At 42.3% G+C, this 21045-nt stretch overlaps 1 protein-coding gene across 4 annotated transcripts in view; it reads right to left on the reverse strand.

The window, feature by feature from the left end:
* The window catches only part of CNTN5 (contactin 5), a 590502-nt gene that overhangs the window by 23377 nt on the left and 546080 nt on the right, over nt 1-21045 (reverse strand). For all 4 annotated transcript variants that reach the window (XM_078390096.1, XM_078390094.1, XM_078390095.1 and 1 more), the window contains exons 18-19: nt 10418-10488; nt 5214-5448 (exon numbers count right to left, since the gene is read on the reverse strand). In XM_078390096.1, coding sequence (XP_078246222.1) covers nt 5214-5448; nt 10418-10488 — 306 coding nt within the window. The remainder of the gene's footprint in view (nt 1-5213; nt 5449-10417; nt 10489-21045) is intronic.

Genomic DNA, 21045 nt, shown 5'->3' on the forward strand with positions numbered 1-21045 from the left:
TAGCCTTTTATTAATATTACAGCATCAACTATAAATGCTTTTGCAGAAGTGCGTAGATGAAGTCCAATATCTATAAAATCTGTTTTTATAACATTTAAAAAATTTTCATGCCATAGATCAACCACACTGGTTTCTCACTTGCAGAGCACAGTAGCTGGAATTCAATATTAAGTGTGCCATATAGTACTGTTCGGACAACAGCGCACCAGTGACACACCTGCATTTATTTGGTGAAATATTAGAAAAGGGATCACAGAATATACTGATACTAAAACATGTACTCCCTTTATATGTCAGCTTAATGCTTACATTTTTTCAAAGATACTTGGACATTCTAACTGATGGACGTTCAGAGAATGCGAAGTTAGGATTTCCTACATATACTCAGAGAACTACTGTTGAGAGTGCCAAAGAAAAAGCAGTCTATTAAATTGGTTAAATCCGTAAGGTTATAGGCAAGGCTAGCCGTCTTCTTTGAGAACAGAAGCTCTTGGAGAAATGGATTTCCTTTCTTTTGCTCTCTACAAACCACATAATATTCTCTAGATGAAGGGGGCAGAATGTTTGTACTTCACTCTGGGGCTTAATTAATATTCCTTTTTTCCCCCTGCTGAGGGAGATCAAGGCCATTCTAATGAGGGCTAGATTATCAAAATGACTGGCAGGCTAGTGATTTTCACTATACAATACTGGTGTACCAAAATAGTAATTTTCCCTTAGTTAAAGGAATCTCTTTCAGCCACTTGGCCTTGAGCCTATTATTTTCACAATACAATGCTTATTCCTGTGAAGAATAAAATATATATGAGTTAAGTAGGCAATTTGATCAATAGAGTATCCCCCCTTCATTAAGTGGTTCACTGAGACAGCAATTTTCAAGTAAAAACCTTGCCATTGATCTACAGCATACTGCCAGAACGAGACTTTTTTTGTAACAAGTGCGAATGTGTGGCAAAATGGCCGTCTTGTGTGGGCTTTTTCTTCTTCAGCATCTTCATCTAGCAGAGCCCGCTCTATCATTAGGCATGAGGTGACTGGCTCCGGTAACTGATTAGAAGTGCTATGAAAAGGGAGCACATTTTCATTTATGACAATTCATTTTTGCTACATTTTATTTTGAAGCATGATGCTTCTGATGTGTTTTCTCCCCCCTTCAGCTTTCAAAATAAGGTGGTTGAGGTGGCGCAATATGAGTTGAATTGGGTGGGTGGAGACACTGTTTGGTGCTCTCAGTCCAGCAGGAAAAGGTCTTGGGCGGACCCTGCGATGAAGATGCCCTGTCCTAGCCATCGTTTTCCCTCCTGACAATCTACTGGGAGAGAATGCTAATGAGATACAGATCGGTGTGAACTATGCTTGATAAAGATGCCTTCCTTTACTCATAGAGATATTAATTATCTCCCCAATGGCTCTCTCACTGTAGAGGTAGAAAATGGACAGCCTGATTGATGGAAGAAGGGATCTGTAAGATTAAAACTTCTAAAAGGCATTTCCATGTTCATGAATATAAATGGCACATTTTGTAATATAGTAGCAGAGCAGCTGGAGTTTTCAAAATAACAGCCTGCTGTTGCTCCTGCTCCTGCTGCTGATGGGAAAGAGGAAGGATATGCATGTGTGATACTGGTGTGGGCAATGCACAGCCCCCAAACAGCTACGAAGGCTCCTTGGGTCTGGTTTTAGCCCAATATAACCTTCGTTAAAAATTTAAAAAAGCCATTTGAGGCCAGAAACTGACCTGTGGAGGCTCACAATAGCCCTTAAAGGGCCAATCTCAGCCTCTGAATAGCAATAAATAAAAAAACAGCAGGCATAGTTGCTAAGTCATCAGGTCATTTCATATTCAAACATAAAAACAAAGACATGCAAAAAAGGCAAAGGGATCTGTACCGCGTGTAAATAAAATACCAAAATCTGTATTAGGGCAATGCTCTTTTTAAGTAGCCTCAGGATTAGAGATGGGCACAAATCAGTTTTTGCTGGGTCATTGTGAGTCATCAACATGGCACCACAGGTGCTATGTGTTCCCTCCTCCCTCTCCCCATCCGGCTCCCCCACTCACCAGCCGGCATGCTCTGCTTGTCTCTTCCTTTTCGCACAGCCATCCAGTCTCAGCAGGATGGTGTGCTGCCTCCTCCGGCAGCTGGCCATGCAAAGACAGCACTGTAGGAATCCTTGCCCCACTCCTGGTCTGAGTGGCCAGCTGCTGGAGGAGGTGGAGGAGGGAAGTACACACTCCTGCTGTGATGGGGTGGCTGCACAAAAAGGAGGAGAGGAACAGCACGCACTGGCTGATGAGTGGGGGAGCCAACCAGAGGAGTGGGGAAAGGGAACGCTGGTAACGTGCAACGACCCAGCATGAAGCGATTCATGCCCATCTCCACTCAAGATCTTCGTAAGAGTATACAAGCTTTGGGGGAATGAGTAGAAGAGGACAAGTGGCTGACATTCATGCCTTCAGGTCTGCATTTGGGTAAATACCTGAATTTAGAGGATATATCCAGGAAGGAGGAAGAAGAGCTACTTTCCCATGTGATAGGCTTGATTTACTAAGTAGTCGGAGATCATTTGTATAGTTTGTATTTGTACAGTCAGCCTCCGATGCAAAGGGGACAGAATCTGGTGAAACTGTTTCAGCAAACTAATTGTAACCCTTGTGGCACAGTGGTTAAACTGCAGTAGTGCAGCCAAGGCTCTGCTCACGACCTGAGTATGGTCTCAATGGATTCAGGTTTGACTCAGCTTTCCATCCTTCCAAGGATGGTAAAACTAAGGATCCAGTGGGATTTGTAGCCTGATAATTATGTTGTAAACTGCCCCGAGAGTGCTTTAAGCGCTACCGGGTGGAATATAACACTTTGCTTTGATTATTAGGAATGACTGAAATTGGAATATTACTGTGGCATCTGCCCAGGTCATGAACATTAATGTGCTATCTGTATGGACCAATGAGAGTGCTGGAGAGGTGGAGTCACGAGATATAAGAATCTCTGCAGGGGGAGGAGTTAGATTGGAAGGTTGCAAGATTTGTGAATTTGGAGTGGATAGAGGGGGTTCGGGGTTGAGAGTGGATGAAGTAGGATGTTTTGTTAAGAGTTAATGACATTGATTGTACGTTCATCACCTGTAATAATAAACTTTTTGGTACTTTTTAAAATGACACATTGCCTGGACATCTGTGATTAATAATAAACAATGTTGATGTAATCAACTGGTGGCAGTGACATGACACATAGCTTGTGCCCTTCGATTGGTGAAACAACCAAGGGACAGGCCGGAACGTGACAATTACAAAAATAGTAGCAGAGAGAAAAAATGAAGATGAATCTACTTCCAGTTCGATAAAATGGCAGCTACCTTGTATACAAGAAAAATTAGTGGGATTTAAGCAACTGGAGTGCTGCCAATGAACTCAAGGGCATATTCTGGAAGGTCCTAAATAGAACTTTGGATGTCACTTAAATTTATTTCAAATGGTGAGATAAAATCAATATTTCCTAATGGGAGTACAAGTGGCGAAACATGCTGATCATGATAAAATTAAAGTGACTTAACCTTCCCATGCTTTATCATGTGTGGCTACCATCTGTCAAGCAAGTATACAACTTGTATGTCTCTCTATATTTTGCAGTTTGTTTTTATGTGTCACCAAACTACCTCAGATTTAAGGTGATTCTATGAACTGGTGAACTCCAAAAAGACCTGTCATCAGCTCCTGCAGACTTGAGGTCATGGCTTCCATTACTGAGTCAATATGTCTCTATTTAGGTCTTCCCTTTTTTTACCAGCTGCCCTTGTCCTGTTAATGCATGGCTTGGCAAATGTGGACTATATCAAATTACCGAAAAATTTGCAAACAGTAGTGGAGACAGAATTGGCCGCCTACGTTCTAACAATAAAGAATAAACTACATGCTACATGACACTGTTTTGCATTGTGGTGGTGGTGGTGGGAGCTGATCTGGATCGGAGTCATGGCCTACGGAAGAGATGAACAACTGTGCCGGCAAACCTGAACCCACTGCGGGCCACACATCTTTGCCATGCATCAAATCTCCTGTGGCAGCAAAAATGCTGCAGTCTCCTTGCAACCCTTTCTTATCAGTGGGATCACATTTCTAGGAGCCTTCTGGGACTGCAGATCCCACTGTAAGCAAGCCAAATGGGATTTTTTTTTTACAAGGAAAGTGTTTTTTTTTGTGTGTGTGTGGAGGCTGTCTCAAGGTGGTTATAAGTCCCCAGGACACTACACAAATGGCAAAGGGGGGGGCTGTGTGGCTTATAGGATGCACACTGCCCATATCTTGCATGCAGAAAGGGAATGCCTGTGTCAGGTACTGTGAAAATTATGCCCAGAGATGCAGTGTGGCAGCTGTCACGGCTCTTCAACGGCGAGGCCCGCGGCCGCCCCAGCGAGCAGCCGCCGGAACTGGTGCCGGAGCGGGAGGTGGTGTCAGGTGCCCCTGGAGGGTGAACCACCTGCTGCTCTTCAACAGCTGTCCAGGAGCCACCCTCCAGTGGAGAAAGGGAGCCGCCCCCACGGGGCCAAGGACTGAGCATGGCCCCGCCAGGCAGTGGCGGCAGCCCGGGTGGCGAGGCTCGACTGGCCACGTGTGGCCGAGATCCTTCCTTTCAAGGGGTAATGTTGGCGTATATACATTTTTTAGGGGGTAAAAGGTAAAAAAGTTCCCTGATCCCTGGATTATAGGGGTGTCATTTGGAATCCCCATCCTATTGAATGAGGCATATCTCTTTGTAGGAGTTCAGAAGAGGATGGCACCCACCACAACTGGGACAGTAAAATTTGCCTTTGTAAGTTTTCCTACCCTGATTTACTCACTTTTGCCATTGCTTACTTCCATGCTTGGAAAGGTGAATAGGCAGGAACTGCAAGAACAACTGAACTTAACGGCTTAGGGGCTGTCTGTGGTTGGGGAACAGGCTTCCTGCAGGAAGTGGGCTTCATTATGTGTCCCATGATGCCAACCTTGATTTCAAGCTTGCATCATGAGGTAAATCCATTTGGGAAGTTGGAAGGAAGGATTTCCTTCCATCTATGCATCAGATCTCACATGTCTAATCACCGTTATGGAATCTAGGCAGCAGATTTCACTTCCAGCCTTCTTCATATTTTACTCAGTCTTGCTGACTGATCTTACATCCTGTTAAGTACATTTAAAATTAAAATCATTTTAATAAGATGTACAGACTCACCTCCCTCGGCAGAACAGATAATGACAATTGGGCTGAATGGGCCATCTCCTTTGTTGTTATAAGCACCAACTTTCACTTCAAATGGAGTCAAGAGAGGCACACTTTCATCTCTATAGATGAACTTGGAGGCGTCTGAAGATGTGACCATTTTTTCTTTCCAGCCTCTTGTTCCATTGGGCCTGAAAGCTACGATGTAACCAAAGCCTTCTCCATTCTGAAACTCTTCGGAGACTGGCTGAAGAAAGACAGGTTCAGTTATGATTCCTCAGGCATCGTACATTTACACTGAAATGGAAGGTTGCCTGCACAAGTCTAATCTTAGCTTTACAACATATTTAAACACTACAATGATGAAGTTGGCCAGTAGAGGTCCAGAGATTGTATTTGGGAACACACCTAATGCAAGCTTTGGAACCAAACCTGCAAAGTGGCTTAAAGTTTAAGAAGTTTAGAAAGAAAGAAAGAAAGAAAGAAAGAAAGAAAGAAAGAAAGAAAGAAAGAAAGAAAGAAAGAAAGAAAGAAAGAAAGAAAGAAAATAAAGATCTACCCAGTTGTGGCTTTAACATCGTTGTTATGGGTTAACAGTTCTTGGAAAATGACAAATACAGATCTTAATTGTGGGCATTAGCAGTCTTTCAAAGGTCATTAGTTGGTGAGCCCTTCACCCACAAGTTTTGAGAGGTACTCTTGTTAGGCTATTTCTGCAGCAGCAACAACAAAACAAAAAACAGAGGCACCGTGGGACGCTTCAAACAAATTCACTTCCGTGTGAGTTTTGTGGATTACAATCCACTTGCACTTTTTGTCTGAAGAAGTGGATTGAAATGAATGAAGTCTCACATTTGTTGACTTACATTTGCTAGTGTTAAAGTTGCTTTTGCTGCAATACAGACTACCCTTCTGAGAATTTCTGCTAGAAATGATGATAGATTAAAAAACTATGCAAATATATTTTTAATACAATATATTTTATATTTGTTGTTTTTGACTCTGTTGTGTTTCCTCTCTTGCCTGATATATACAAACAGAGTAATCCCATTTCCTCTGCAACCTTACTCAGAGGGAAGTCCCATTCACATGTGAATAGAGTTTATGTAATATGTGCCCTATTTTATTGAGGATTTCCATCTGTTTGAAAGGCTGAAGGCTGACAGAAGACTAGCCTCTGCTAGAAGGTATCTTTTTGAAGCGTCAGCCAAGTTCAAACATAAAAGGCTGAATCTAATTGTTCATTTCAATCAGAGGAGATCCACTGAGCTTTCCCAACATGTTGAATTTTCAAAATTCCATTGGTTCAGTGGATTGAATCTAGATGGCACTAACAGTTGCATTTAGCCCAAAGTGATGTCAGAAAGGAGAGCAGAGTTGTCCCCTTGCAATAGACTCAACAGGCACATGTGCTGTGTGGCCACAGGATTCCCTGCTATGAAGAAATATATTGTATTTTTAAAAAAATTACAACCATTATTTGAAAGTTTGCATCTCCCTATATAAGCAGTTTGTGATTAGGATTGAGGGGGTCACTCCCACAGAAATTTTGGGTGAGGTATCCCCATCGCTGAGCTGTCCTAGCGTATGTAAAAGGCATGGTAATCATTGCTGTTTTGTTATCCTTTCTGTTGACTCTGGCTTAGCCACTCTGAGAAGACAGCAGGAGGAAAAGAACAAGAAAATACATTTCACAGAAACTGAACTTTACAGATTATTCCGGTGAAGTATGTCAAGAGAGAATACATTGCTCTAATTTAGCTTTTTTTTTTTTTGTAAAGGAGAAAATTATTTTTTCCCCTTTAGAATGATGATTCTATTTTTAAAAGATGTGCTTAAAACACAGAAAATAACATGCTTAAACACAAAGGCCAGCATTATATACATTCATTATTTTTAGCTCCAATTATGCCACAGAAAGGGAGGAAAATTTCCAAGAAAATATATGAAGCCGGCCAATCAGTTTCTTTCATTTAATTCTATTTATATCCAGAGACCTCTCTGAAAACAATATGTGCCATCATCCGAGTAGAACTCATCTGTGTGTTAAATGGCATTCTGCTTTTTGAAAAGAAAAAAAAGTAAAATTAATATGGTGAGATTTTGTGGAAGGTCCCTTTGTCCCTTTCCTTTTCCTTTTTTTTTTTTTTTTTAAATTCTGGCATATCTGTAATTATTTCCTGGCATTTCAAAATGGGGTGGCTATATATCAAACAAGTTAGAAAGTGAGTTCCAACAGACAGCATCACTTTTCTGGACAATTCTCAAAGGCTTCATTAATATAAAGTGCTAAGTACATTTCTACTTCAATTTGCAAGCCTTTTACAAGGACTCCGGGCCAATATAGACATGACATTTTTTGTCAATTGAAATGGAAGCTTCCCCTCCATAGAAATACAAGAGAGGAAGAAAGAATCTCATTTCAATTATGATTGCACTGGGGTGGGGGCAGTGAAATCATGTCACAGTCCTAGTCACAGTCCTCATGTCACAATCCTAGTTGCCCGACTTTCCATCCCCTACATTGAATTTTTAAGCAAATAAATATTCAAAGCCACTTTGAGTCCCCTTTTGAGGAGAGAGGTGGCATCTAAAACAAACAAATAAACAAAAAATATGAACCATGTTGTGTCCAAATTAGTAACAGTGGCTCATAATAGGAGCATGGGCTGACCCCTTGAAATTTTGAGCAGAGGCATCTGCTTCCAAATTTGCTCCTTTCCATGTGCTGAACTTTCTAAGAACTGTTCTCCCCAGGAGTAACCCTTTAGAGTTCTGATTGAAAGTGTCAATTAAAACTGGATCTCTCTTCATAGGCATCCTTCAGTCTCGAGAGACTATGGTAACGTGCTCTGTATGGAGGACTTTGACGCTGTATGCGAAGCTGGAGTGTCCTCTCCAGAGCATGAAGCCTGGGTAAAATAATATGGGGGATAGGCTGTTACCCAAGCAGCAAATCCCCCCTCTCCACATTGCTGAAATAGCCCAATGGAAAGGCAAAAGCCAATACAACTGGTTCTAGCGACGTCGCAGGAGTTGACAGAACGACATGAACTGCCTCCGGGACTCCAACTCTGGATTTTGCCTCGAGGTTGACTCCTGAAGCCTTTTCCATCAGTGGATATAGCCACAAGGCAGTGGAGGTTTGAAGTAGGAGTTTTCCTTCTCCCAGATGGGCTGCCTTCCTAGGCTAACAAGCCCTACCTACCCGGCTGCTATTTTCTAATACCACCAGTATTTGCTAATGCGTGGGAGTCCTAGGAGTTCCAATTAGTTCAACAGGATTTATTCCTAGGTTAGAATGGCCAACATGTGACCCTCCAGATGTTGTTGGACATCTGGGATGATCGAACAGGAAGGGATCTGCAGGACTACACATTGCCCACTCCTTATCACTGTACTCAATGGGGCATAACTCAGAGTAATGTATAACTTTGCACTGCCAATCCACCATACTATATGCCTCTGGTTGAACTGGTACCCCACCCATAAACAGATCCTTCCACTGGATCTCTAGCACCCATGACATTCCTACCAGGTTCAGCAGGAGTGCTCTCCTGTCGCCCTTCGGCATGTGGCCAATAATTGAGCCACCTTCTCTATCTGTGGAGATTTTCTGTAAGAAATGGAATTTGGTAAAACCAGGGTTTTAATTCATGTGAGAACCTCCATGGATATGAGAGGCCAAATCCAAATCATAGCACTACCAAGTGCAGTAGATCCATTTAATCAAGGGGGTTTACATAATTGTTAACGTATCATTCAGCAACAGAGATGGGCACAAACTGGTCCATCTTGCTTCATCCTAGTTTGTAAAGGCAGCAGCATGGGTGTTGCTGCTCCCTTCCCTGGCTGCTCTGGCTCAACCAACCACTCATCAGGCCCAGCTTGCTTGCTTGCTTTTCCCACCTCATCAGTTAATCTCTCAGTCATAAGCAAGAGCCTTTACAAACTGGGATGAACTGGGATGAACTGGTTCATGCCCATCTCTATTCAGCAACTGATCCCATGGGTCTCTCCTGGTTTGGCCCTAGTTCAGTGGTGGCGAACCTTTTTGGGATTGGGTGCCCAAACTGGGGGGAAAAAACAGCAGGCGGTGTGCTGCCACTGCAGCGGAACTGGAAGTGGCAGTGGCGGAATCGGAAGTGGCAGAGTAAGGGGGAATCCCGGCATGGAGGTCCCTCAAGACCCCACTCTGGATCTACTGCCAGCACCAACTGCTCCGGATCAGCCTGCCGAAGCACCAGCACCACAGCTGACAGACGCTCCGCCTCAACCTCAGGGCATCTGATCGCAGCTCCTCTAATCTCGGTGGGCTGCAAGCCCTGTCAATCTTGCCCAGAGTTGCCACTGCCCCGCCTGCTGCTGCCGCCGCTTTGGCTGTCCTGGGAGGTCTGTCCTGGCTCGAGCGGGAGGAAGGGAATTGGTGTCGCCCCGGGAGAGAGCCTGAATGCTTCTGGTGGAGCTTATTTTTTAGGGCACGCGGCTTCCTCCGGTCAAGGAAGCCCTCCGATCCCTTTCTGCTGTGGATGAGGCAGCAGGAGGGGGAAGCATCTGTCTCTTTCCTCTTCCTCTCCATGACCAGGCTTCCCTCTCTCCCAGTCCCTCTCCCTTGCTCGGCAAAGGTCCCCTCAGCAGTGTCCCCATTTCCTGCCACTGCTCTTTTTAAAACAACACACAGCAAAACACCCTTTGCTGTAAATGATCGGGGTGTCGTACCCCTGTCTCTGCGTGTCCGCCTGCACCTCCTTGCTGCCGCCCCACCATTGGGCATGAGCTGCAGCCGCCTTCTCAAGTTTGGCTGCACCGGGGGGGGGGGAGTAGCAATCCGGCGACTTATGGCTCGTGTGTCGGCAGAAAGGGCTCCACGTACCAGCTGTGACACGCGTGCCATAGGTTTGTCATCACTGCCCTAATTGCTTGAACATGCTGGTGCTGAAAGCTGACCTGTGGCTTAAATTTAATGTTGAAAGGAGAAGGAAACTAAAAATTAATTTGGAATTCTGTTGTGAATGATAGGTCTCCTATCCTACCGGCACTTATTCCTCACATTAAATTGTGACCCACAGGGAGGTTTTAACAGATGTTTAAGAAACGGTCTTTTGTGTCCCCCTCTTGACAGGCTTTGCTGCACAAAAACCCCAGTGCAGACCTCCATAGCCTGCCCTCAAAGACACCAACATGAAACAAGGACTTTAATCAAAAGACTTCCTTACCTCCCATGCTATTACTAATTCATGCCGTCTTCCGCTTCTGCCACTTACATTAGCAGGAGCTGTCTTTGGAACTGTGAACAAAGGGAGAGGAAGAGATGGAGAGAAAAAGAAACAAGAATATCCAAGTTAGGGAGTTTTCCCCAGACATCGTCTCCTTGTCAAGAAGATGAAGTGCCCTGGGCAAATCAGGTCAAAAAATAACAATAATTAAAAGACGCACATTGTTCCTGCTTGCATTTTGCGACTCAGTTTTAAGGAAACCTGCAGTGATGCCCATTAATCATAGTGCTGCAAGAAGATTTAAATGGAAAATGTATGGAGTAGGCAAAATACATTACTTAGGTGTTGGCTATGTTGAACCCTGGCTTGTTTTTAAAATTACAAAAACAAAGCTGCTTTCCTATTGTAGCTATCAAATTTAAATGAAGACCCAGTAGAGTCAAGCGAATGGCTATGGCAAGCTTGTAGAAAGGGTGACTGCAAGGCAATAAAGCTAGAAGCACACCATAAAGCAGGGGTTGCTCAAAAACCACGTGGCCCTGGATCATTTGCCCCCATTCCCATGATATATATATTTTCCCCCAGAAAATCCAATCAGATGCTTTTACGAGTGGAGAAGCATAATACCACGGAGAAGGAGTGTATCCATTTGTACATCCTTTGGACTGGGACCCCAGGAAATCCTCATTTGGCTCAAGAGCTTAATGCTCCCCAACTATGCAATAAGTGTATGCTGTCAAGTTGATTCCAACTTATGCTTTTCAGGGTTTTCTAGGTGTACTCAGAAGCAATTTATCATTCCCTTTTTCTGGCGGCCCTCTGGGACTGTGCAGCTTGCCCAGGGTTTCCCAGGTTGGTTGCTCTCCCAACCTCTTTTTACGCAGAGGTTGGGAGAGCAAGAACTGAACTCCCAACCTCTGTTTACGCAGCCAGGTACCCAACTCACTGAGCAGCCCAGCCAGCTACCTAAATTTACCATATTTTTCCACCTATAAGATGCCCCCGTGTAAAAGATGCTGCCCCCACTTTTCTAACCCCAAATTAAGAAAACGTAGCTTTGAGTATTCAGCCTCTGGGATCAGAACGCTCAAACATTACGAGTCCCCGTTTGAATATGAACACTGCCTACAGGCGCCACCTCTAATGAGGTGTGTTCCAATTGGTTTGTTCAGCATCAGCTGACATCAGTTCCATAAAACTCGTGATTGGAGGAAGCTAAGTCTCCTGACTCTAGGAAGCTAAGCTTCATGATTTGAGGCAGCCTGTTTACAGGGGCAACGTATGTGCCGTTTTGTTCTCTCTTCAACTTGTTGTTTAGTTGTTAAGTCATGTCTGACTCCTTGTGACCCCATGGACCAAAGCACACCAGGCCCTCCTGTCTTCCACTGCCTCCCGGAGTTGGGTCAAATTCATGTTGGTCACTTCAATGACACTGTTCAACCATCTCCTCCTCTGTCGTCCCCTTCTCCTCTTGCTGTAAGTTGCTTCTCAACTTACTTCCGTGTATAAGACAACCCTCAATTTTCAGTCTAAAGATTTTAGACAAAAGTATTGTCTTACATACAGAAAAAATACGGTAGTTATCACTGCCAGTACCACTGGTAGCATCAGTACCCTCAGACTTCTTTACTCTTCCTTTGGTACAGTGAGAGATATGAAATCAGAGAGTTCTTTCTTTTTACATTCTTAAAAGAACCCGCTTACTTCCTGGAGCAGGTAAGGTTTGTACCTTATTTATTCATCTGTCATTTCAGATGATTTACAGCACAACCTTGATTTGAAGTATGTACGCTGATGGCCTTGTTTGTTACTCAGCCAAAGATGAGCCCCTTCCTAGAGGATTGTTAGTAATAGCCTTGTAGACTGAAGCCCTACTTAAATGAGGAGATGTTGAAAGAATAAACCTGTCCAAAGAATAAATTTCCTTCTACAGCAAACTGTAAAATATCGGGACGTACTGAGAAACTCTCTTGAAGGAATAACTGTAACAAAATAAATATGTCAAAGCAAATGTTTTTCCTTCTGCATTGCACCAAACGAAGACCAAAAACCAGAGAGAGAAGCAGTCCTCTTAAATGAATAAATGTTCAATGAAGAGAACAATTAAAATCAGCCATTTCCACCATCGTTGTCATTGCGACTGCATAATTGCAGCTTCCCCAGAAACTTTTCTTAATGGTATGGAATACACTTTTATACCAAGAGCTATTTGGCTATAAACTGTGTTTATTACTACATAATCTGTACCTTGTTGCAAATCCAGATATTAATTATGAGCCATGATGCAGATATTGGCCAATAAATACAAAAGGTGTGGATGGAAAAGTAGCCAGAAAAAAGTTGTAGGAGAACTGATCTGAATAATTTCTCATAGGTAATGTATTTAATGCCTTCACTTTCTAATGAAACACAGGGATCACAAACATAATGTGTTTTCTGCCAAGTAAAGTGTATCATTCATTAGTTATACTGTTGGTTTTTTGAACATTTTTCAGCGGAGAGCATGCTACTTGCTAAGATATAAATGTCATTTCTATATGGCTACATTGAGTAGAGTTTAAACGAATTTGGTTTTTTCCCTCTTTTTTAAAAGCTCAGGATCAGGAACAATCTTGGATGACTCAAGGAATGGGCAGAGCATAAGAATATACATGCTTTTCACAGATCCATAAATACGAATTAAGAAGCTGTCCACAAGGGATACGGCATGTAGGGAACACTGTTTAGGTTTTTCCAAACCAAGTGGGAAAGGTATGTTTGATGGACTGTACTTAGGATTGACATGAGCTGTCTTAGAAATGAGATTCTCAAAGGAAGGGTCCATCTCAGTTTTCTTGAGACTTGCCTTGGAAACTTGAGCATTTGTAAGAGTCGAGGTTTATTTTGGAGAAAAAATACGCATGAAATGATAATTATATTTAAAAAAATATAAGTTATTCAAAATACGTTTTGCTGAAAAGTAAGCAAAAATACATTTCAGTTTATAGGAGAAAAGATGCCTTCTTCTTGATGCTAACTTCTTGATGTTAACTTGCTTTCCACGCAGGGCTACCTCCTGAATTAATGACCTCCAAAAAGTCGTATGGGTAACAGCCCTGCTCACATTTCACAAACTGAAGAGTACTTTCCTTTACTGAGTCAATCGATCTCATATTAGTCTTCTTCCTTTCCTATTATCCTCCACTTTTCTAGCAATATTGTCTTTCCAGTGAGTTTTTCCTTTTTACAATAGGTCCAAAGTACAATAGCCTCACCTCAATCATGCTTTCAATAAGAATCCAAGCTTAATTTGATCTAGAGCCCACTTAGAACAGTATGTACATTTGGGGGAAATGCATGCACTTTAGAATCAGTTACATTTCATTTTTAGATTATGGTTCCCAGAATCACACAGCCTGTGTGTATTCTGGGAACTGTAGTCCAAAAAATATTTTTTTCTAAAATTAAGAGACAATCCAAGCAGAATATCAATTATATTCATCTCAGATCATTAGGTCTTATGGATCCATTCTGGGATTTAGTCTGTTCTTTATAGGAGTTATCGGAAGTGAGAATCTATTTTGGGGACAGGGTTCAACGCTATGATAGCGCCTGTAAAAGGCAGATTAAAATTCAAGCTGGACTCATAGCACTTCCAAAAACGGAGTCAGGAGTCTCCAGCTTTGGATGTAATGAGCCAAGTGAGGGAAAGTAGAGAGTCTCATGTGACAGAATGAACAAGTGTTGAACTTTTCTGTGGACAGGAGCAAACCTTAGGGAGCTTTAAGGAGGCGGTTTTGCTCTGAGAGACCAAAGATTCCCCTAAGACATCCTTGGGTCATAAAAGCAGTACTATAATTTCTGACTATTTTTCTCTTAGACCAAGGCTCCATTCAGAACGGTTGTTTGGTCTTCATGAGCACTAACTGTTGTTGGCTATTCACTTCTGATACCTAAGAGTTCTCTTTCAACTCCTTTGAAGGAGATAAGCACCACATCTTGGAAAAAATGACTGCGTAGCAGAGAAGAGAAGTGAACGAAAGACGTGTGTCTGAAACCAGCAGTGTTAAAAGAGCTGGAGACATCTTGTAAACAACCCTCTGGAGCTAGCCACAAAGAAGCTGATTTACTGTCTTGTGAGATTATAATCCATTTTGTACAAAAAAACAAGTACAGTACTGAAAAAAAATCCAACTAAGTCACCTGCTTGGATTACTGTAATGCAAGTAGAGTTGTCATTGAAGATATCTCAAAACTAGCACAGTGTCGCTGTCAGAATTTTAATTTTCATAGAAAGTGTGGTTCACACTTAGTCCAGAACTACCCTGGTAGTTACTCATGTATAGAACCATTTAATTAATTGTATATAGATTAGTCAATTGTGACTTATGGTGACCGTTTTCAGGGTTTTTCTAGGTACAGAACATGCTGAAGCAGTCAACCATTCCCTTCTTCTGGGGGTGTTCTTGATCTGTGCAGCTTGCCCATGACTACACAGGCTTGCTTTTCTCCCAAGAAACACAATATTTGGCTAAACCACTGAACTATCCAGCCAGCTTATCTTTAAACCCCTAAAAGGCCAAGAACCTAATATCTGAAGGAACAGTACTATAAGCATGCCATCAAGTTACTTCTAATTTATGAGACCCCTATGAATTAGCGACTTCCAAAAAGTTCTATCATTAACAGAACTGCTAATGTCTTGCAAATGGAAAGCTGTGACTAGAGATGGGCATGAACTGCTGGTTTGGCTGTTTGTGTTGGCTTGGCCCTCCAACTGCCTAGCTATTTCATGGGTGCCCTGACTTCCCAGCCCCACCTTTTCTGGTGGGTGCCCACTCAGAGGCAGCGGTGAACGGTGAACCAGCCTGGAGTGATGAACTGCAGTTCAGGCCCATCTCTAGCTGTGACTTCTTTTATTGAATCAGTCCACCCCTTATTTGGTCTTCCTCTTTTCTTCAGCTTCAATGTTTGCCTGCGTTATTGGCTTTTCAGATCAAAAGAATACTATCCCTTGAGAGTCACCGTTGATGCTCATTTTGCAAACATGCAGAGCCCAAGTTAAGGCATTGGTTTCGCCCCTGTTATTTCAAAGTGTATACAATGCCTCTGCACCATTTGCTCCTTCCTGTTCTGATACAATACATTATGGCTATTACTCTTTTACAGCATGCCATGATGGAATCTGATTCCATGACGGGAAGTATAAAAAAATTATAGGGATATAAAAATGTTGGGAGGCATTTAAAAAAGTTTTAAAATAAATCCAATCAATAAGCAAGCAACCACATCTGAACAGAGTGCCTGATGGAATGTCCTGCTGCCCAGGAGACTGTGCAACTTTGTCCCACTGAAATAGATAAGATAGAAAGTGTTTTTAGGACATTCTAAAACACATTGCCTAGGACAGGGTTGTCTCTTGCTGCTTCAAGGTTAAGACTTAATCTGTGTTTTTGCTTGCTCCTACCTGCTCTGCCAGGATCTTTGGAGACTGACAGCAATTAGAGGAAGCAACACTGGGCTCCGATCTTCATTCTGGCTATTAGAGGTGCAATACTTGAATACCCAAGCCTACTGTGTTTGTGACTGGAAATACATATTGGTTATGTCCATAGATGGATGGGCTCCTCAATTTTTTTTTAAAGGCTCGGTACCTGATGTACTTGCTATACCTTGTTCTGGAGTATTGAGGTGAGACACAGGAGGTTGGTTGAAATAAAGGCCACACTTTGTTAAACATTAACACAAGACCCCTTTTCACAAGGGGGCCTACAGTAGGGTGGAATCATCTGGACCTGGGGCCGGCCTTGTCCCAGACCCAGACTTTCACTGGACGAGTTTCCATAACAACTGAGTACCCCCCCCAGGACATAGGCTGGATGAAACTCCTCACCTTTAGCTCATCCAGTGCAGAAACTTCAGGATCTTTAGCTTACGTCCCTAGCGGGTGCCCATTAAACTCACCTTCCAACTCATGACTTCTGCCACTACTCTCCAGTGTGACCAATGATAAGCGACCTCACCCAACCCCAAGGCCAAACGAACAAAATTCAGATGGGATGGGTGAAAACTCATCTGCTCTTTTAGGGCCAATTATAAGGACAGGTCAAAAATTCCCATCCGGCCGTGAAGCGACCAGTTAATCTTGCTTTTCACATATGGTGTGTGTGTGAAAGCAGCCCATCTAGGAGGAGGAAAACTCCGATTTCAAACCTCCACTGCCTTGCAGCTATATCCACTCATGGAAAAGGCTTCAGGAGTTAACCTACAGGCAAAATCCGGAGCTGAAGTCCCGAAGGCAGTTCGTGTCGTTCTGCCAACTCCTGCGACGTTGCTGGAACCAGTTGTATTGGCACTTGCCTTTCCATTGGACCATTTCAGCAATGTGGAGAGGGGAGATCTGCTGCTTGGTAACAGCCTATCCTCCATATTACTTTACCCAGGCTTCATGCTCTGGAGAGGACGCTCCTCGATTCAGAGCATGTTACCATAGTCTCTCGAGACTGAAGGATGCCTATGATGGGTGTGTGAGCCAATGAGCATGACACAAAGAGGACAAGGATGGGAGGAAGTTGCCTTTTAAAGGTAAACATCATTCCCCAACAATAACCTGTCCTCCTTCACGCACCTCACCCAGGTGGGCAGGCAAAGAGCTCCTGCCTCTGCAGCAGTGGTTACAGAAGGAGCCTAATGGATTTACATACTAATTTAAAAATTGTGAAGTGACTTCTTAGGTAGCCACTAGTACATGATCTGCATTGATCTCAATCTTCATCTTAGAACTGCCTCACTGAAAGGGACCCTATGGTTTGAGTCCAGTCCCTGTCAGTTGATGGTGTTGTCTACCTCTCTTGTTTTGTCCAAGGTCCTTAAGTTGAGACATTATATGTGCCAAGGCCTTTTCTATGCATCAAAATCTGAAAAAATTGCCTTTTTCTGTTTTTGCTTTCATTAAGCTTTAATAACTTGACAGCTTTCATCTTATTTCAAATTGCAATGTGTAAAATGTTGCCTTAGAACATATGTGATCTAGATCTTATTTTGCTAGTGGGATACTTTGTGACCTTGGTCAAATTATTTTCTCTCCCTTCCCCCTGCACTTCCCTTTATCCTCTCTTGGCAATTTAGTGTCTTCTTTAGTCCTCTGTCAATATTTATCATAGCTTTTATCATCATTAAGATTATAAGTTTTCAAAGCAAAAGACATATACGGTAATCCAGTATATAAGATTAATCAAGAAAGGGACATGGATTAGGAATGCCTTTGCTAAAGAAAGAGATAGATTCAGCAGATCAGTCACTCACAATAGTTTGGTCACTATTGCCAAACAGCAAGTACTGGGAAGAGGGCTTCAGGACCCAGGAGAGGAGGCAGTGGGCAGCTGCTCAAATGGTCAATTATATAAAATTACATGGCATGAGAAAATAATAAATTGAAATGGGGAAATTCCACTGAATGAAAATAGTAGAAATGAATATGAAATAGCCATATTTTATTATGCTTTGAGAACTAGGGTTATTGTCATTTGTTTTAATATCTCTATTTTTATTTTTGTTTTCTATTTTACAAGTTGTAACACATGCAGGGTAGTGCTGTGACATTAATGGGAGTGGGATACAAATTGAACGAATGAATGAATTAAATAAATAAATAAATAAATGTTTGCACATTGGATGGGTGATTCTATGCTCATGCTCTTGAGTCAAGATCCTGCAATCTATGCAGATGAGAAAAATAAGTTGTTGAGACATTAACCTCCTGCAAACCCAGAGTAAAAATGCCAGTCCTTTCCCCATCATCGTCATCAACAACAACATTAGCAAACAAATGAAGAAAAAATGTCAGGTTTTCTGGGCATACATATGTATAGTGTGTTAAAAAGTTTGTATTTTGTGCAGAATGCACACTTTTGTGGAAAATACGACTTTTTGTACAAAATGCAAGGTTTTGTGCAAAAACCCCTCTATTTCTCTGAAGTTCTCACAAAAATCTTGCAAAACTGGAAAAATGCATAAAACAAAAACAAAAACTCACCCACCCCTAACCCTCTCATAATCTCACATAGCAGCAAGATAACTCTTTCATTTCCACCTGTATGTATAAAATGAGCAAAGATTTGTATCCCTATCCTGTGTGATATCTGACAGCAACTGTGTGGGGCTTTGCCCCTTCAATCCCAATTAATGATGCCAGTCAACTGCTACTTGTTAGGATGATTTGTCAGCTGCTACACATTGGGCAGAGTGAGGCAATTGTCTCAGGCAGCTGATTAAGTGTATCAGGAAAGAGCAGAAATGCTTGTGGGATTCTCTGTCTCATGGTGTGCAATAACATAGTTAGCCTGGGATACTATGTACTGTGTGCGTTGTCTTTAGGTTTAGGGATGGCATTGTAGATTACCACTGAGGGAAGTAATGAAGACTCAAATATTTTCTTCTCAGTGAAAAAGGTGTAATGAAACACTGAGAAAGCCAACTAAAAAAGCCCAACTGCTCTGGATTTTTTCACTTTTGCACAAAGGCAAAAACGAGTTAGTTTTTTTTTTTTTGGTCAGCAATGCCATTATTTTGCGCAAAATGCAAAATTTATTGCACAGAATGCATTTTTCCCAAAATTGCAAAATTCACTTCTATGAGTCTTTCACCATAAAAAGTAAAAAAAAAATCTAATGAAACCCTCATAATCTCCCCCAATAGTTCTTATCTACACAAATTAAATAAACTTTTACTGCTCATCTTAATGTAGTTAAATATTCTGGAATGGCCTTGGTTGGCCGTGTATCATCCTAACTAGACATGTTAGGGATCAATCTTGGAGTTGTCTTTACATAAAGCATGTGCTCCACTGTCAGTCTTGCAAAGACTTCTGGGAAGTGTAGTTCGAAAAACAACATTCTCAAGCTTTGCTCCCTCTTGAGCTGAGACCTTTCTCTCTAGTACTCTCAAAGTAGCCAGAGCACTATAATTTGGTGGACATGCAAAGTCCAATGAGCAAATGGCCCCAGACAATTGCTCCCATTGTGCTCAGCTGACAGGACAAATGACAGTTCACCTTTATAATGGAAGTTGTCATTTTCACTCGGAATAAATAAAGCTGCATGGCACAGGAGACTGGGCTGCTGGGGTCCTGTGGCTATTTCCATTTGATAGAGTTACTTTTTAAACTAGAATTCCTCAAATTCCCATTTGGCATGCCTGGTGGAGTTTGCAGGAGGGAGAAAAATAACTTTTTCACATTCTGACCATCTCAAATGCTAGAATTCATTCTAGAGATTTTAAACCAACACACAACAGTGCAAGTCTGAAAACATCCACTGGATATCCTGTGGGGGAATTTCCAGGAATATCTGAAAGCATACCTATCTGTTTGCAGAACTGGAGACATAGAAACACAGGAAGCCATTTCACCTGAAGTCAGAATACTGATTTATCCACCTTTGTGATCTTCTGGTGGGTGGCCCAAACACCATATTATTTCCAATGGCTTTTGGTTCATGTAGCTGATTCCACGACTGGCACTTTAAACAATATTTTAAATCTCTTTTTAAAGAATGCTTTTTATTCATCTCATTGTATCTTAGTGTATCACGGGGTGGCCAGAAAACATGCTGACAATGGTTGGCTTTCCAGAATTACAGGAGGACGTTTTCCTTCTCCTCCCTGGAGATGCTATAACGGATGTTTCTGCACTCATAGCAACTCAGCTGCAAACCTTTGTGTATGTATTTGTGTGTGTAATGTTAATCATTACTTGAGATCTATTCAGGGTTTTAACTACCTGCAGAGACGAAACACACAAGGAGGGGAAACACACTAGTTGGTGCATCTCCAGGCCTCTTGCCTTCATACAGTACATGTGGAAGGAGACTGAAGTGCAGTGCATCTGCTATCCGTGGAGACTTTTCTCATTGTTGTTGTTGTTGCTGTTGCTGTGATTTCTATACTGTAGTACCCCATAGTGCTACAGCGTTCTCTGGGTGGTTTACAACATAATTATGCAAACAATAACTTGACCCCCAGCAAGCTGAGTACTCATTTTGCCAAACTCAGAAGGATGGAAGGCTGAGTCAGAATTGAGCTGGCTACTTGAACCAGTTAGGATTGAATAGCAGATTGTGCGCAGAGGCTTGACTTCACTACTGCAGGTTAATCACTGCCCTATGGGGCTATTTGGAGTGATTTGGACTTCTAATTTTCCAGGGTTCTAAAACATGTGGTGACTGTCCATGGATGCAAAGAGTCCCCTCTTCAGATTCACTGCCCTTCACATGTAGGTTTGGGGCCTCAACATTTGGCAGATCGTCTTCTCCCACCCAGATCTACCCGAATCACCCGCCATAGCCAGCAGGGACGGCTGAGGGGCCTGACGCCAAGAGAGGCTCGGAAGGAAAAAACTAGAAACCGGGCCTTCTCGGTTGTGGCCCCTCGGCTGTGGAACGCCCTCCCAACAGAAATTCGGCTGGCACCCTCGCTGGGTGTTTTTAAAAGACACTTAAAAACTTGGCTATTTAGGCAGGCCTTCCCTCCAGTCAGCTAAGTCTTTTTATTTCTTCTTTCCTTATCCTACCCCATCTTGGTAATCCTTTTCTTAAATTAATTGTCTTAATTAATATAGTAATTGTATTTTTAATGATTATATATATTTTATA

Source organism: Pogona vitticeps, chromosome 3 (genome assembly GCF_051106095.1).
Source record: "Pogona vitticeps strain Pit_001003342236 chromosome 3, PviZW2.1, whole genome shotgun sequence".
NCBI lineage: Eukaryota > Metazoa > Chordata > Lepidosauria > Squamata > Agamidae > Pogona > Pogona vitticeps.